Source organism: Arabidopsis lyrata (genome assembly GCF_000004255.2).
Source record: "Arabidopsis lyrata subsp. lyrata unplaced genomic scaffold ARALYscaffold_1, whole genome shotgun sequence".
NCBI classification, from domain to species: domain Eukaryota; kingdom Viridiplantae; phylum Streptophyta; class Magnoliopsida; order Brassicales; family Brassicaceae; genus Arabidopsis; species Arabidopsis lyrata.
In genome coordinates, this window is record NW_003302555.1 from 7,366,462 (window position 1) to 7,383,099 (window position 16,638).

The 16,638-nt window shown below is 37.3% G+C and overlaps 3 protein-coding genes and 1 non-coding gene across 6 annotated transcripts; 3 read left to right on the plus strand and 1 right to left on the minus strand.

The window, feature by feature from the left end:
* Window positions 1–919: 919 nt before the first annotated feature.
* Window positions 920–3,981, plus strand: LOC9326296 (protein phosphatase 2C 7). The gene is made up of 4 exons (XM_002890188.2): window positions 920–2,269; window positions 2,467–2,817; window positions 2,985–3,090; window positions 3,278–3,981. Exons 1-4 carry the CDS (start codon window positions 1,517–1,519, stop codon window positions 3,610–3,612), a joined length of 1,545 nt encoding a protein of 514 aa, XP_002890234.1. The 5' UTR covers window positions 920–1,516; the 3' UTR covers window positions 3,613–3,981.
* Window positions 3,982–4,095: 114 nt separating this feature from the next.
* Window positions 4,096–5,585, minus strand: LOC9326297 (50S ribosomal protein HLL, mitochondrial). Its single transcript, XM_021012679.1, has 3 exons — window positions 5,259–5,585; window positions 4,799–4,887; window positions 4,096–4,712 (listed from the first exon to the last, which is right to left on the minus strand). Exons 1-3 carry the CDS (start codon window positions 5,290–5,292, stop codon window positions 4,287–4,289), a joined length of 549 nt encoding a protein of 182 aa, XP_020868338.1. The 5' UTR covers window positions 5,293–5,585; the 3' UTR covers window positions 4,096–4,286.
* Window positions 5,486–5,567, plus strand: TRNAS-AGA. The gene has a single exon. It is a non-coding gene; the product is annotated as a tRNA-Ser (tRNA).
* Window positions 5,586–6,094: 509 nt separating the features above from the next.
* On the plus strand, window positions 6,095–16,630 carry LOC9329020 (myosin-5). 3 transcript variants are annotated; one of them, XM_002890189.2, is made up of 38 exons: window positions 6,095–6,476; window positions 6,881–7,006; window positions 7,597–7,734; window positions 7,841–7,986; window positions 8,071–8,227; window positions 8,317–8,375; window positions 8,582–8,741; window positions 8,842–8,991; window positions 9,078–9,214; window positions 9,324–9,470; window positions 9,556–9,657; window positions 9,968–10,025; window positions 10,114–10,215; window positions 10,380–10,417; window positions 10,500–10,626; window positions 10,708–10,878; window positions 10,956–11,087; window positions 11,300–11,409; window positions 11,507–11,567; window positions 11,764–11,941; window positions 12,168–12,373; window positions 12,495–12,614; window positions 12,712–12,810; window positions 12,931–13,149; window positions 13,343–13,482; window positions 13,698–13,815; window positions 13,899–13,949; window positions 14,031–14,081; window positions 14,193–14,363; window positions 14,455–14,610; window positions 14,694–14,903; window positions 15,014–15,160; window positions 15,263–15,333; window positions 15,416–15,515; window positions 15,592–15,705; window positions 15,788–15,868; window positions 16,058–16,140; window positions 16,246–16,630. In XM_002890189.2, exons 1-38 carry the CDS (start codon window positions 6,474–6,476, stop codon window positions 16,367–16,369), a joined length of 4,563 nt encoding a protein of 1,520 aa, XP_002890235.1. In that variant the 5' UTR covers window positions 6,095–6,473; the 3' UTR covers window positions 16,370–16,630. The 3 variants fall into 3 exon arrangements, with proteins under 3 accessions (XP_002890235.1, XP_020868333.1, XP_020868334.1); XM_021012674.1 differs by lacking the exon at window positions 6,095–6,476 and having other exon boundaries at window positions 6,827–7,006; XM_021012675.1 differs by lacking the exons at window positions 6,095–6,476; window positions 15,014–15,160 and having other exon boundaries at window positions 6,827–7,006.
* Window positions 16,631–16,638: the final 8 nt, after the last annotated feature.

Here is a 16,638-nt window from a genome sequence, read left to right on the forward strand (position 1 = left end):
CATAAATTATATATCACATATCAAGAATTCCCACATTTATATTATGGTCACCCTATACACAACGATACAACATAATTATTTTGTTTGTTTAATAATATTAATCATACTTCTCTCCTTTTTTTATTGGTCACACATAATAAAAGTAATAATAAGATTGATACAAAACATCAATTTTTGTGGAACAAGAAAAAAACGCAAAACATCAATCTTTTTGGAACGGAGGGAATATGATTTAATCTACGGATTTTAAACCGCACATGAATAACTAATCCGATAACCAAATCAAAGAAGAAATAAACTGATTTGGTTTCGATTTCCAATATTCAAAACTAACTGTTACCAAAACAAAACAAAACCAATTAGAACCACAAATTTCTTTTCAAAATCTTATGAAACAAAATTATATTTTGCTAAAAAAACAAATTTAAAATCGTTTTTAAACACTACATGTGTCATGTGGTCACACAACTTTCTTTGAAAGAAAAACAAATGCTTTTATTTTCACCTAAATGCACTCGAAGAATAAAATCTAAAGATTGAAAGAATTTTTGTTGTTTCATAAGTAAATTTATCTTTTTTATTTTTGAAAATTAATTTCTATTTATCTTTGTACATGGAAGAGACGTACTATTGTCATCAAATATGAAGAGAGGCTCACTCAACCTCAACAATAAATATGAAAATTGATCCACACATAGTGCTACAGAACTTATATAAAAAAAAACTAGCTGTATGTAATTAGAAGAAGTCTTATAGAATAAACAGAAGACTTGACCTTAAAGAGGAAAGGACACGCGTCATCTTGCCATTATTGAATAGATAAAAGAAAGATTTAAATTAATTAATTTTATAATTGATTGGATCAACGTGTTAATAATTAAGGTCGTTGTCACATAGAGTTTTTTTTTTTTGAAATAATTGTTCTGTTTACCTTTTTATTTTGGGTAAAAATTCCATTAGATCCAGGAGAATCCATGTTTCGTTTTGGAAAGATAAAGATAAAGGCTTCAACTTTTTAGGGTTTTTTTCCTGTGTGTGTGTCATTCATGTTAGTGATTGAAATCAATCAATTCTCTCTGTTTGTTGTCCTTGCTCTTCAATTTCACCTGACTTTTGTTTTTGGATAAAGTTTTGAGCTTTGTGTCTTCTCTCTACTCTCTTGTGATCTCTCTGGAAATTACAAAAAAAAGGCTGAATATTTTTTGGGGGTTTCTAAATTAGGGTTCGTGTGAGTTTATTGATGAAGATCAAGAGTTATAGAGGATCGTAAGAGTGATCAAAATCCCACGAATTCACAAAGGATCCGTCGCATAGATCCGTCAGATCTGTTCACCGGAGGTACGTACTTCTTCTTGATTCACTACTCTCTGGATTATTTTGTGAGAATAAACGACGGGTGGGTCTCTGTTGGAAGCTGAGTTGGATGTAGAGATCATCAGACCATGGCTTAGAGAAGAATATGAAGATTATTGTATCGTTTTGCTCCAGTTAAGGTGTAGAAGCAGCATATCAACTCATGGACGAGATTTCACCGGCAGTTGCACTGACTTTGAGTTTAGCTAATACGATGTGTGACTCTGGTATCTCATCCACTTTAGATATCTCCGAGCTGGAGAATGTTACTGATGCAGCTGACATGTTGTCTAATCAGAAAAGACAAAGATATAGCAATGGAGTGGTTGATTGTATGATGGGAGATGTTTCAGAAGAACCAGAAGAGAAAACTTTATCTCAAGTGAGAAGCTTGTCTTCCGATTTTAGTGTAACTGTCCAAGAATCAGAAGAAGATGAGCCATTAGTATCTGATGCGACTATTATAAGCGAGGGTTTAATTGTTGTGGACGCTAGGTCTGAGATAAGTTTGCCAGATACAGTTGAAACAGATAACGGTCGAGTTCTTGCTACCGCGATCATCCTAAACGAGACAACCATAGAACAGGTTCCCACTGCAGAAGTTCTTATTACGAGTCTGAATCACGATGTGAATATGGAGGTGGCAACTTCTGAGGTAGTTATTAGGTTGCCTGAAGAAAATCCTAATGTAGCAAGAGGAAGCAGAAGTGTCTATGAACTAGAGTGTATACCTCTTTGGGGCACGATTTCGATTTGCGGTGGAAGATCTGAAATGGAGGATGCTGTTAGAGCTTTACCTCATTTTCTCAAAATACCCATCAAAATGCTTATGGGGGATCATGAAGGGATGAGTCCAAGTCTCCCATATCTCACTAGTCACTTCTTTGGTGTATATGATGGCCACGGAGGCGCTCAGGTATGCTGTAGTTCTCAAATCCTTATATTTATTTTAGCAATAGAGAGTTAATTCACCTATGAACCCGGAAGAAAAATGAGTTTATGTTTTGCTGCCATAGGTTGTATGTATATATGATAAGGGTTTACTGGAAACCGGACTCTTTGCAGGTTGTTATGTAATATATGATGGCTTTGGTGGAAATGGGATTCTTGCAGGTTGCTGACTATTGCCATGATAGAATCCACTCTGCTTTGGCTGAAGAAATCGAACGGATTAAAGAGGAATTGTGTAGGAGGAACACTGGCGAGGGTAGGCATGTCCAGTGGGAGAAAGTCTTTGTAGATTGTTACCTAAAGGTCGATGATGAGGTTAAAGGGAAAATCAACAGACCTGTTGTTGGTTCTTCTGATAGGATGGTTCTTGAAGCTGTTTCCCCTGAAACCGTCGGATCAACTGCTGTGGTTGCTTTGGTTTGTTCATCGCATATAATAGTCTCAAACTGTGGTGACTCTAGAGCAGTTTTACTCCGAGGCAAAGACTCTATGCCTTTATCAGTTGATCACAAAGTAAAAAATCTTCTCTTTCCCTCAATAATAATTTAACACAATCTGAGAAAGTTCCTTACTTCTCATTCATGCAATTTCTTCTTCTCATGCATGCAATCTTCTCATTCATGCGAGTTCCGTACTTCTCATTCATGCAATTTTTTCAATTTCTTACCCTCTCTCTGCAGCCAGATAGAGAGGATGAGTATGCAAGAATAGAAAAAGCTGGAGGAAAAGTTATACAATGGCAAGGCGCTCGTGTTTCTGGCGTTCTTGCCATGTCCAGGTCCATCGGTAGGTCAAACTTGCACTATTGTTTCAATCTAGCACAGTGACAGAAATCTTAAGAGAGTTTTATAGTCAAAATTATCGATAAATTGAACATTCAGTAACCTTATTTAGTGTTGAGGATCATTACTACCTGTTACAGTCTCTGCAAAATCATTAGATCTCCTGAAAGTGGGTTTTAATCTGTTTTCAGGTGATGAATATCTGGAGCCATATGTAATACCAGATCCCGAAGTGACGTTTATGCCACGAGCTAGAGAAGACGAGTGTCTTATATTGGCCAGTGATGGACTTTGGGATGTAATGAGTAACCAAGAAGCTTGTGATTTTGCAAGGAGGCGGATCTTGGCTTGGCACAAGAAGAATGGAGCATTGCCTTTAGCTGAGAGAGGTGTAGGGGAAGACCACGCGTGTCAAGCCGCAGCTGAATATCTCTCCAAACTCGCTCTTCAAAAGGGAAGCAAAGACAATATCTCAATCATAGTGGTCGACTTGAAAGCTCAAAGAAAGTTCAAGACCAGATCTTGAATCAGTGTACGCTCGAGCTCTTACACTTATAATTTTATTATTTCTTATTTCTTAGAAATTTCCACAAGTTTACATAAAAATAAGAAGTGAAATGTTGGGGGAAGAAGAATTAAGACCTTGATGATGGTGATGATGCATAGCTAAAGTCCATTCCTTTTTCTCATGGACTTGAATGTGTATGTTTGTTATGTATAAGAAGAATAGAGAAGAGATGTTTTTTTTTTTTATATATATAATTTTTATTTTGGGATCTTTATAAAAAGTAGGTGGATATGTTGTAATATTGGAGATGTGGCTTAAGGGATTGTAACTGAAATTTATGTCACATTAACCTTTTATTATACATAAATAGTTGTTGAAAGAGAGTAATAATTGTCTTTTTCTATTGTTATACATATACAACAGGTAATATTGATACCAAAGTGTTGAGTAAGGAATACTGTATTGTCCCCCTGCCTTTTCAGTTTTCACTACTAGAGAGTAGAGTTTAACGACCGAAACGAGCCTAAATAAGAGATCACAATTGGTAGGTTAAGGTCTCATAATTCTTTAGAATTTAACAAAAATAATGAGTTGAATAGTTTATGAATCAAACAGAAACCCCAAGTGATGAATGGATCAGAGTCACATTAAGGAGATCATAATAACTGGTGTTTTAGTGTGATGTAGTGTCGTCAAACAATGTGCTGAGCCAAAGTAAGGATCTTGAGCTGTTTCCTGAGGCGCATCTCGTGGGGGACAGGACCAAACACTCGAGTACCAGTCGGTTGGTTATACTCAAATTTTCTCTTGGAACCATCCGAATTCTTCTTCTTCTTTTCCTTAATGCCCACAACTACAACGGCATTGTCATCAAACCTGACTTGGCTTCCATCAGCACGTCCTTTCTGCATCGCAGCACGCACAACCACACCGTACACGACCATCCCTTTCTTCACTTTACCTTTTGGTATGGCGTCTTTCACTGAACCAACAATGATATCGCCAAGTCTTGCTCCTTTCTTACCTCTCAGGGATTGAATGCACATCACTTCTTTAGCACCCGAGTTATCCACAGATTTGAGAATCGTCCCCATTTGAATGAATGACCTATGTTGTTGCTGTAAATTGGAAAACATCATGACATACAATTCACAGGTTATCTCCCAAAGTATAAGAAGGAAGATTCATCAAAAAGAGGCTTAACCTGAGAGAGGATGCTCCCATTCATCATTCCATTGGAGGAACTCATCAAACCAGAGAAAGCATTGCAAAGACCTCCAAGCAATGAACGTCCTGCTCTTATTGTCGATGAATCAAAATCATATAAGCAACATAACCGAAAAAATAATCATTTGCGGCAAAGAGATTTGAGCATGAGTTAGTGCCATCAATAACAAGAACAAAAGGTTTAATCTTTGAGTCTGCATTTCATGAACGAAGCAAAGTTGATGACTCAAATCAATTACAAAATTCAACAACTCAAAGCTCACAAGAGTGTAGAAGATGTAATCTTATTTCGAAACTTAAACTCCCACGGTTGCTAATAAATCAATGTTGCAAAAGATCTAATTTTTAAAGAAGTAAACTTTAACATATAAAATAATATAAACCCAAAACCGAGATTAGCTAGTCGCTATAAGAAGGCGTAAGAGATGAAAATGTACCTTTGGAGAGCCTGGAAGCTAAAGCTGCCGCCATTTCTGCAATTTAGAGGATTCAATCTTTAGTGGCGCAGAGAGCCTATGAATCTTGCGATTGCACAAAGACCCCAAATTTAGGGTTTTACGTCACACACACACACTCGCAGTCGCAGCGATCATTTGGGCTCTGTGTAATAAATGGTTACTGACTTAGTAAGCTATATTGTAAGAAAGTGGTGACGCTATCAAAAGTGGGCGTGCCGGAGTGGTTATCGGGCATGACTAGAAATCATGTGGGCTTTGCCCGCGCAGGTTCGAATCCTGCCGCTCACGGAATTCTTTTTTTTTTTTCTTATTAACCTTAATTTCTCCTTATTTTCTTATACATTAAAACATGGGCCACAACATATTCTCCACATATAACATTTATTTACCCCAATATCTGATATTATTAATTAACAAAAAGAAACAATGGTGCCCTATATTAATAACAAACAATTTTTTCCTACTTTTTTACAAGACAAATCCAAAAAAATTTTAATGTTAAGAAAAAATCCTAAATGAAGAATTTTTAAAGCGAGCGAGAAGAGGTTGGTCAAGTGGAACATTTCACCGATGCCGTCCATTTTGAAGCGAGCAGTGGGACCCACTGGTAATCCGTATCAGACAAGAGACAAAATAAAAACCCCCAAATGGCTTCTTCAAGCGGAGCTCCAACGAAACGCTTTTTTTTTGAAACTCTCCACCGCAAATAGAGATTTACCAAATTCTCACCGGAGGGCTTTCCTTTCCTGAGATTTCCGGTGCGACTTTATCAAAAAGAAACAATGGTGCCCTATATTAATAACAAACAATTTTTTCCTACTTTTTTACAAGACAAATCCAAAAAAATTTTAATGTTAAGAAAAAATCCTAAATGAAGAATTTTTAAAGCGAGCGAGAAGAGGTTGGTCAAGTGGAACATTTCACCGATGCCGTCCATTTTGAAGCGAGCAGTGGGACCCACTGGTAATCCGTATCAGACAAGAGACAAAATAAAAACCCCCAAATGGCTTCTTCAAGCGGAGCTCCAACGAAACGCTTTTTTTTTGAAACTCTCCACCGCAAATAGAGATTTACCAAATTCTCACCGGAGGGCTTTCCTTTCCTGAGATTTCCGGTGCGACTTTATCACTCCCAAGTCTCTCCACAAGTAGATAGATTCTGCTCCAATCTCTTCATCTGGGGTTTGCTTTTCAAATGGTAAATTCAAATATATCTACTTTTTTTTTTTTTTTTTTTTTAAATTCTTAAGAGTTATATTTATCGGTCTCTTCGCTCTTTGTTTCCCCCTTGTTTATTTGAAAATTGAAAACCCTGCTTGCTTGTTTGTTTCGTTAATGTTGTTGTTGCGTTTGCTTGCTTACCTTTTTGTTTTCCTTTTTAGAGAGAGACTCTAATTCTTGATCTATGATTGTTTTTACTTCTGCAAGGTTTTGGTTTGACTAGTTCTAGCTCAGTTCTTAAAGGCTTGCTCTTTGTCTCAATTATAATCTCGTTTATGTAATTTTGCCTAGAGCTGTAAAATGGATGATAACTGGCCCTTGAACCTGTGAATCTTAGAGGCTATGTTTTTGATGTTGTTAAATGCAATGCACTGGTTGCAGGCTGCTCCAGTCATAATTGTGGGTTCACATGTGTGGGTTGAAGATCCTCATTTGGCATGGATAGATGGACAAGTTACTCGAATTGATGGTGAAAACATTCACGTCAAAACTAAGAAGGGGAAAACCGTAAGTTTCTATAAGCTTACACGTTTCTTATTTTACTTGAATCAATGAGCTCGTATGTGGCCTTGACCTTTGGGTGATGGCTAAAAAAGAGTAGGAATAAGAGAGGTGATAAATTTAGACGTCGATTTATGTTACTTGTGATCTTGGAATGGGATACTGTCATAGTCCCGTTATAACCCTAGATCGGCAGGTTTTCTGCATTCAAGGTAGATTTAGGTTATTATGCTTTTAGTGTTTTTATCAAACCAAGTAACATAATAAATAAAGGAAAAGACCTCAAGTTATTGGTATTTACTGAATGTCGAAAGGCAAGTGTATAGAAATATGGAGTGAAGAGTATAAAGCTTCCAGGCTTTCTATTTGACAGTTATCTTGATATATTTTAAGATTTCTATTGAAAGTTGAAACTGTTACCCGTGATAGGGAAACAGCTTAACGTGGTAAGATGCAGCAGGATTTACGTTGTCATTTTATACGTTGTTGCTCATGATATATTTTCATGATAAGTTCGTTGCTGTCAAGTATAGATGTTCACACTTCCTTGTTGGACATGGTTCTCCTCACATATCCCCATGTTGTATGGATTTCAGGTTGTGACAAACGTATATTTTCCCAAGGATACTGAAGCTCCATCTGGAGGTGTAGATGACATGACAAAGCTTTCATACTTGCATGAGCCTGGAGTCTTACGAAACCTTGAGACAAGATACGAACTTAATGAAATATATGTAAGATAATTTACCATTTTTTCTAGCATCTCTTACTTTTTGTTGCTGCAAAGGAAATCATTTGAAATAAGCTATGATACTAATAAGTTTTGTGTTACTTCTGTAGACATATACGGGGAATATCCTAATTGCAGTTAATCCATTCCAAAGGCTGCCTCATATTTATGAAACTGATATGATGGAACAATATAAGGGAGCTGCACTTGGAGAACTAAGTCCTCATGTTTTTGCAATTGGGGATGCTGCATACAGGTTTGTGCATCTTCACACCCATCAATTTAACCTCTATCTATTTTGTGAGATAATTTACTGATTTGTCATGGTGTAAGTTATTAGGGCAATGATTAATGAAGGAAAAAACAATTCGATTTTGGTAAGTGGAGAAAGTGGTGCTGGTAAAACCGAGACGACAAAGATGCTCATGAGGTACCTTGCCTTTTTGGGAGGGAGGTCTGGTGTAGAAGGAAGGACAGTTGAACAGCAAGTCTTAGAGGTTTGTTTTATATTTTCATGAAAAATGAAGATTATTCCATATATGGTGGTATACAGCTTCATGTGTATATCCCCAATGGCATATTGCAGTCTAATCCAGTTCTCGAAGCATTTGGCAATGCAAAAACTTTACGGAACAACAATTCAAGGTACTTTCTCCGTCTTTCCAAATCTGGGGTTTATCAGCTAAGTTCATTAAATTAGTAATTAGTTCATACTAGGATTTATTGTTAAATGCTTTGTTCCTTAAATTTCTTTAAATGTTTTTAATTATTCTTCCGATTATACCTTAAGAAAACTCGTATTCATTGTTATTTGGCCGTTTTCATTCTACTTGATGGCACCCACCTCGCAGTCGTTTTGGTAAATTTGTTGAAATCCAATTTGACAAGAATGGAAGGATATCTGGGGCAGCTATTAGGACTTATCTGCTGGAGAGGTCCCGTGTTTGCCAAATCTCAGATCCTGAAAGGAACTACCATTGCTTTTATCTTCTTTGTGCTGCTCCGCCAGAGGTATCTCGTAATTTATTTTCTTCTAATTGACACATTGAGTGCATGTCATCCCATGCTGATATCGTACTCATTTTTTTCTATTTTCGTGGTTATTTTGCAGGATATAAAGAAGTACAAGCTGGAAAACCCACATAAATTCCATTATCTAAATCAGTCAAGTTGTTATAAATTGGATGGTGTTGATGATGCTAAAGAATACCTTGAAACCAGAAGAGCCATGGATGTAGTTGGAATCAGTAACGAAGAACAGGTCCTCAAACTAATGTGTTAAAGAGGTCAGGTTTCCGTTCTGCTACTTTCATGCTAGAGTTTGACATGTAAAGTAAATATTTTCAGGAGGCAATCTTCAGGGTGGTTGCTGCAATTCTTCATCTTGGTAACATTGATTTTGGAAAGGGGGAAGAGATAGATTCTTCGGTCATCAAGGATAAAGATTCCCGAAGTCATCTTAATATGGCGGCAAAGCTACTTATGTATGGTCCTTTTTCTTACTATATTTGAAACTGTTTGTCCATTTTCGTTTTAGTGGATTATGTATTCGTTGTAAAAGCTATTTTTTATATTGTGCACTTGTTTTGACAGGTGTAACGCCCAGAGCCTAGAAGATGCTCTTATTAGGCGTGTAATGGTTACACCTGAAGAGATTATCACGAGAACTCTTGATCCCGATAATGCAATTGCGAGTAGGGATACCCTGGCCAAGACAATATATTCTCACTTGTTTGACTGGTATGTAAGCAAACTTCCTCTTCCATTTCCCCATCTGGCATTTTTATATATATTTGCATAATACGTTTTATTCTATCATTTACAGGATTGTGAACAAAATTAACACTTCCATCGGGCAGGACCCACGGTCAAAGTCGATTATTGGAGTTCTGGATATCTATGGGTTTGAAAGTTTCAAATGCAATAGGTATTGTTATACGTAAAACATTCTTTGCTATCACCTTTACCCCATTTCATTCCAGGAGTGCATGGAGGACCAATCTAGGCATGCTTGGATAGCTTTAAAGAAATAATTCTTTGTCATCTCCTGCTATTTCAACTGAAATCTGCCAATGTCTCTATATCTTTTGCAGTCTCAGAATATTGAGTGGGTGTTAGATATAGTTTCATATAAAGTGTGTCAAGATGTTGGAAGGAAATTGCTAACCGTGGAAAGTTAGTAGATTTATCTATTATTAAAGAGTTGTAGTTGATCTTTTGTTTGGCTTATGATACAGTTTTGAGCAATTCTGCATCAATTTCACGAATGAAAAACTGCAACAGCATTTTAATCAGGTTAGTCGTTTACTTGTTTTTATATTGATCAGCGCTTTTGCTTTTTGATAAGTAGATTGTACTTATTTCTGGTATCACTCTTTTGCAGCATGTCTTTAAGATGGAGCAGGAAGAGTACACCAAAGAAGAGATTGATTGGAGTTACATAGAGTTTATTGATAACCAAGATGTTCTTGATTTAATTGAAAAAGTATGTTTCTCCTTTCTTATAACTTAACAGACTTACATTTCAGTTTGTGATATTTGATTGATTAATGATAACCATATTTAGGTTTAGGAGCAGAGATCTTGTTTACTGCACAATTATGTTTTGCTTTCCCTTTTCTTATGTTAAAATTGTGTGTCTTCAATCAGAAACCAGGAGGAGTTATTTCACTTCTAGATGAAGCCTGGTATGCTTTATCTTTCTCAGATTAACTTGCATGCCTTTCTCATAGTACTATCCGCTCATGTTTTTTGGTTGATTCAACTCAGCATGTTTCCCAAGTCTACACATGAAACCTTCTCTCAAAAGCTGTTCCAGACGTTTAAAAATCACAAGAGATTTGCCAAACCGAAGCTCTCTCGCACTGATTTTACCATATCACATTATGCAGGAGAGGTACAGTATTGCTTCTTCATGATTTTGTTTATTTTTAAATGATTTGAAGTTGAAGCTTTCTGTTCTTGATGTGTATTCAAGGTTACTTATCAATCAAACCATTTCATCGATAAGAACAAAGATTATATAGTTGCTGAACATCAAGCACTATTTACTGCATCTAATTGCAAGTTTGTGGCGGGTTTGTTCCATGCGCTTCATGAAGACTCATCCAGGTCATCAAAATTTTCTTCCATTGGATCACGGTTCAAGGTATTGCATGTAAATTTCTAAATATGCACTGCAAGTTTTAAAAGGAAGTTTATTGATATCACTTATCTATATTGCAGCAACAACTTCACTCGCTGATGGAATCACTGAATGGTACAGAACCTCATTACATCAGATGTATAAAGCCGAACAATGTTCTTAAACCTGGTATCTTTGAGAATTTCAACGTCATTCATCAATTACGTTGTGGGGTAAGGATGTCCTGTCTCAATCTAACGGGTGTATCTACATCTCTTATTAGACCTAGAATACACTATCCTTTTGTATTAATATTAAATGTATTAGTCCGATTACCAACAATTTTTGACTAACATACTTAAATACGATGTTTCTTTATATGCTAGGTATTCATTAATTCATTAAATGTCGTGTCTTCCCAGAAAATAACTAGTTTCACTTGCAGGGTGTTCTTGAGGCCATTAGGATCAGTTGCGCTGGCTATCCTACCAGGCTTGCCTTCTATGACTTTCTCGACCGTTTTGGTCTCCTCGCTCCAGAAGTTTTGGAAGGAAAGTAAGTCTCTCACTGAGGTTTCTGCATGTCTATGAAAACACTTTTTGCAAAACAAAGATCAGTGTATTAAGCAATTATATCGTACCTTCTTTTACAGTTATGATGATAAAGTAGCTTGCCAAATGATTCTTGATAAGAAAGGTCTGAGGGACTACCAGGTGTGATATGCATTTTCATTCTGGTTTGCTGCTTTCTTTCCAAGTTGTTTTCTTTAGCGTCGTGGTCATGATCCGATGGGATCATAGCCTTTCCACAAGAAAAAAAAACTCCCTTCCTTGTTCCATCATTCTCACTATCGACATTGAAAGTATTTGTTCAGGGATCACACACGTACCTTTACCATGTTGTTCCCAGGTAGGAAAGACAAAGATTTTCCTTCGAGCTGGTCAGATGGCTGAACTAGATGCGAGGAGAGCAGAGGTGCTTGGGAATGCTGCCAGAGTCATTCAGAGGCAATTCCGCACATGTATGGCCAGAAAGAATTACCGTTCTATTCGCAATGCTGCAATTGTTTTGCAATCCTTCCTACGAGGTATTTTCTGCACATCAGTAAGGTTTCGCCACAGTGTAGGCTGTTCAGTCAGAATTATAGTGCTTACCCATCCTTTTCTCATTGCATCCTATTGTTTCCATCAATTGTAGCATATCCATTTCATCTTTACTAGGTCTTTCTTTTCTGTTTTGATCATCTTTTTTTCCTTTTCTGTTGGTAGTAGCTGGTAGTTTTAAGTTTGGTATATATGCTTGGTTAATTGTAGGCGAAATTGCCCGGATGGTACACAAAAAACTGAGAATAGAAGCTGCAGCTCTAAGATTCCAGAAGAATTTCCGCCGGTACGTCCACAGGAAATCTTTTGTCACCACAAGATCATCTACAATCGTGTTGCAGGCTGGCTTAAGGGCCATGATTGCACGTAGTGAATTCAGGCTCAAAAGGCAAACAAAAGCTGCCATTGTGCTTCAGGTAGATCACAGTTTCCTTGTTGCTGGGAAGGAACTACACAACCTTCTTAGGACGGAAATAGGAAAACTTTGGTGACTGTTCTCTTTGATGGATAAAAGATTCTTATCTCCCCTTTTTTCAGGCTCATTGGCGTGGTCGCCAAGCATACTCGTATTACACAAGACTTCAGAAGGCGGCAATTGTCACACAATGTGCCTGGAGATGCAGACTTGCTAGAAGAGAGCTTAGAATGCTGAAAATGGTTAGATTCTTTGCTTTGTGACTTTTCATTTCTTTCTTACACTGTGTGCATGAATTTTCTTATTCAGCTGTTTATTTCCATATGTACATTGATTTAGGCTGCAAGAGAAACCGGTGCTCTTACAGATGCTAAGAATAAATTGGAGAAGCGGGTAGAAGAGCTTACCTGGCGTTTGCAATTGGAGAAGCGGTTAAGGGTAACTGAGATGTTAATTTTCTTTTGGAAATATCCTTAGGTTAAACCAATTTACACTTTGTGGTCTGCAAAGTCAGTTGCAAATTTTGGATTATATTGTTATATTTTCACTGATAAACAGACTGATCTTGAGGAGGCAAAGGTGCAAGAAGTTGCAAAGCTGCAAGAGGCATTGCATACCATGCGGTTACAATTGAAAGAGACTACTGCAATGGTCGTAAAGGAACAGGAGGCGGCTCGAGTAGCAATTGAAGAAGCATGTTCAGTTAATAAGGAACCTGTTGTTGTTGAAGATACAGAGAAGATCGATTCTTTGAGCAACGAAATTGACAGGCTAAAGGTAAAAACTGACATATTTAACCAAATAGCTTCAAGATGTAATTGTCTCTGCACCATAAATGTAGCTGTGTAAATTTAATAATGAGAATTCTTTCTGTTTCTGGATTTTAAAAAGAAAATACTTTATGTGAAAGCCTTCCATTATTTCATTGTTCGTGCCACTGATCTACTATCTCGACATGGTCCTAATGCAGGGACTGTTGTCATCAGAAACACAAAAGGCAGATGAAGCAAAACAGGCTTATCTTAGTGCCTTGGTCCAAAATGATGAATTAAGTAAGAAACTTGAAGAAGCTGGAAGAAAAATAGATCAGCTTCAAGATTCTGTTCAGAGGTTTGTTTTCATTTCCAAATTTGGGATCATGATGCATTTGTTTCTCCATGTGAGACTTTTATCTTTCTTTATACAAATATTTTCCCCTTGTTAATAAGCTTTTACGTTCTCAGGTCATGCATTTAGAGGTTTAACTAGTATCAGATATTGCCTTAGGCCCATTTTTTCTCTAAAATAAGAAGACTAACGAAAGATTTCCCCTTCCTATATATTAGATTCCAAGAAAAGGTCTTTAACTTGGAGTCGGAGAATAAAGTACTCCGGCAACAAACTCTTACCATCTCACCGACTACTAGAGCTTTGGCCCTAAGACCAAAAACTACCATAATCCAGGTACTGGTGGACACCAGCTATGTCTTTGCATTGAACTTCCTAACAGTGCATATGTCCTTTTTGATATTTCCTTGGAATTTCAGAGAACTCCCGAGAAGGATACTTTCTCCAATGGAGAAACAACACAACTTCAGGTATGTTGATAAACAAAATAAGCCCCTTGTGTAATTACCATATACATTGATGGAGATCTAATATTTAATGATATGCTCCAGGAACCTGAAACTGAGGATAGGCCCCAAAAATCGCTTAATCAGAAACAGCAGGTAGCTACCACTTTGAAGCCTTGTCACATATTTCATTTGCGGGGATAAGATGTTCTGTTTTTGTCAGTATGCATTTTGCATACTCATTATGTGCGGTTTTCCATCTTGCAGGAAAATCAAGAGCTGTTACTAAAGTCTATTTCGGAAGATATAGGATTTTCTGATGGCAAGCCTGTCGCCGCCTGTCTGATATACAAGTGTCTGATACATTGGAGATCTTTTGAAGTAGAAAGAACCAGTATATTTAATCGTATAATCGAGACAATAGCATCTGCCATCGAGGTAGTTTTGATGTTCTTTCATACCAACACAAATGTTCTTTCCTGCTTCATGGGTGGTCTACTGGTCTCACGCTAGATTTACATCTTTGCAGATGCAGGAAAACAGCGATGTACTATGCTATTGGTTATCCAATTCCGCCACATTATTAATGTTTCTTCAACGCACTCTGAAAGCCGGTGCTACAGGAAGCATAACTACTCCCAGACGTCGGGGAATGCCTACATCTTTGTTTGGACGGGTATCTCAGGTGGTTATAAGTGTTTACGTGTCTCTCAAAAATGCTTTGATTCCATTAATCTCACTTTTCTCATGAAATTACTTGTATAATAGAGTTTCCGAGGTTCTCCACAAAGTGCTGGATTCCCATTTATGAGTGGAAGGGCGATCGGTGGTGGGGTAGACGAACTACGTCAAGTTGAAGCTAAATATCCTGCTTTGCTTTTCAAACAGCAACTCACAGCTTTCCTAGAAAAGATATATGGAATGATCCGAGACAAGATGAAGAAAGAGATTTCCCCTCTGCTTGCTTCTTGCATTCAGGTAGGCATTCTTTTTAATTGCCTTTTGTTCCACAGAAAAGAGTCTTTGTTATATTATTGTGTATTAAAGCCCCTGAGTCTGGTTCTGGTTTTGTCGTTTGATGGAAACAGGTTCCAAGGACACCACGGTCTGGTTTAGTAAAGGGACGTTCACAAAATACACAAAATAATGTTGTTGCTCCAAAACCGATAATTGCTCATTGGCAAAATATTGTTACTTGTCTAAACGGCCACTTGAAGACCATGAGGGCCAATTATGTGAGTGAAATAAATAATTAAATCAGCCACAGCTGAAATGTGTTTGTTTTCATCTTCTTTTGTCTTTTTTCTCACAAACTTTGAACCGATCCAAAACTGCAGGTGCCTTCGTTGCTAATTTCTAAAGTGTTCGGGCAGATATTTTCATTTATCAATGTTCAGCTGTTTAACAGGTAAATCTGCTATAGTTGCAACTGTCATGTCGCTATATAATACATATCCGCTTATGTTTTTCCCGTTGAATCAATTGTGCAGCCTTCTTTTAAGACGTGAATGCTGCTCGTTTAGCAATGGAGAGTATGTAAAAACAGGGCTTGCTGAGCTGGAAAAGTGGTGCCATGATGCAACGGAGGAGGTAATAGATGTTTCAAATCGTCACTGGAGTTTTCAGACAGTTAGCTTATTAAAGATGCATTTCTGTTTTGTTCTAGTTTGTTGGTTCGGCTTGGGATGAACTAAAGCACATCAGACAAGCTGTTGGTTTCTTGGTTATACATCAGAAACCTAAGAAGAGCTTAAAAGAGATAACTACCGAACTTTGTCCGGTTAGTTCAAATTATCTTTTGAATTTGTCTCTTCATTTGTTCGTCTCATGTAAATCTAACGAAATTTCTTATTTCTCTGCAGGTGCTTAGCATTCAGCAACTGTACAGGATCAGTACAATGTATTGGGACGACAAATACGGTACACATAGCGTATCTTCACAGGCAAGTGAATATTTTCCACTCTTGCTTTAACTTTCATGTGATTGATAGACCCGCTCGAGCAAACCGTTAACAGTAGTCTTATCCTGAGCCATGTTTTAAGAAAATCCAACATTATTTTGACTTAAAAATCTGAAATTGAAATAGATATGTTCTTTTAAAAAATCGCTTGACACAAGAATGGTGATGCAGGTGATAGCAACCATGCGGGCCGAGGTGTCAGATGTATCAAATAGCGCGATCAGCAATTCATTTTTACTAGACGACGATTCGAGGTAAACCCTTGAAAGAAAGGAAAAAAAAAACACTAACAAAACAAATCAGTGTAGAAGAATGATCTTTTGATAAAAATTACATGTCTTGGTGATTGTTTTTTGCAGCATCCCATTCTCGCTTGACGATATCTCGAAATCGATGCAAAACGTAGAGGTTGCAGAGGTTGATCCTCCTCCGTTGATTCGCCAAAACTCCAACTTCATGTTCTTGTTGGAAAGGTCAGATTGAAGTTTGAGACAGAAGTGATCAAAATTTCCTTCACCTGATTGATCTCTAGGACATTTTCATATTAGGGGATCAGTATTGTGCTTTAAATTACAAAGCCTGTACATTACAGTACATAGGCCCTATCTTTGCCAGTGGCTTTCTGGTACTATTCTACTATTAATAGGGGTATAATGGGTAGGAAAACTATATTTGTGAGCTAAATATTTGTTGTGGCCAGGCTTTAAGAGGCCATTTGCTTAATGAATTTTCCTCTGTTTATCATTTTTTAA

Excerpts from the sequence above, each read along its gene's own strand:
- LOC9329020 (XM_021012674.1), top strand. The coding sequence starts at position 6,842 with ATGTTTTTGATGTTGTTAAATGCAATGCACTGGTTGCAGGCTGCTCCA. Across the intron at positions 15,161-15,262 it reads AGACCATGAGGGCCAATTAT|GTGCCTTCGTTGCTAATTTC; the intron begins GTGAGTGAAATA and ends CCAAAACTGCAG. Across the intron at positions 15,706-15,787 it reads TAACTACCGAACTTTGTCCG|GTGCTTAGCATTCAGCAACT; the intron begins GTTAGTTCAAAT and ends ATTTCTCTGCAG.
- LOC9326296 (XM_002890188.2), top strand. The coding sequence starts at position 1,517 with ATGGACGAGATTTCACCGGCAGTTGCACTGACTTTGAGTTTAGCTAAT. Across the intron at positions 2,270-2,466 it reads ATGGCCACGGAGGCGCTCAG|GTTGCTGACTATTGCCATGA; the intron begins GTATGCTGTAGT and ends GGATTCTTGCAG. Across the intron at positions 3,091-3,277 it reads TGCCATGTCCAGGTCCATCG|GTGATGAATATCTGGAGCCA; the intron begins GTAGGTCAAACT and ends ATCTGTTTTCAG.
- LOC9326297 (XM_021012679.1), bottom strand. The coding sequence starts at position 5,292 with ATGGCGGCAGCTTTAGCTTCCAGGCTCTCCAAAG. Across the intron at positions 4,888-5,258 it reads AGCTTCCAGGCTCTCCAAAG|GACGTTCATTGCTTGGAGGT; the intron begins GTACATTTTCAT and ends CAATAAGAGCAG. Across the intron at positions 4,713-4,798 it reads ATGGGAGCATCCTCTCTCAG|CAACAACATAGGTCATTCAT; the intron begins GTTAAGCCTCTT and ends TCCAATTTACAG.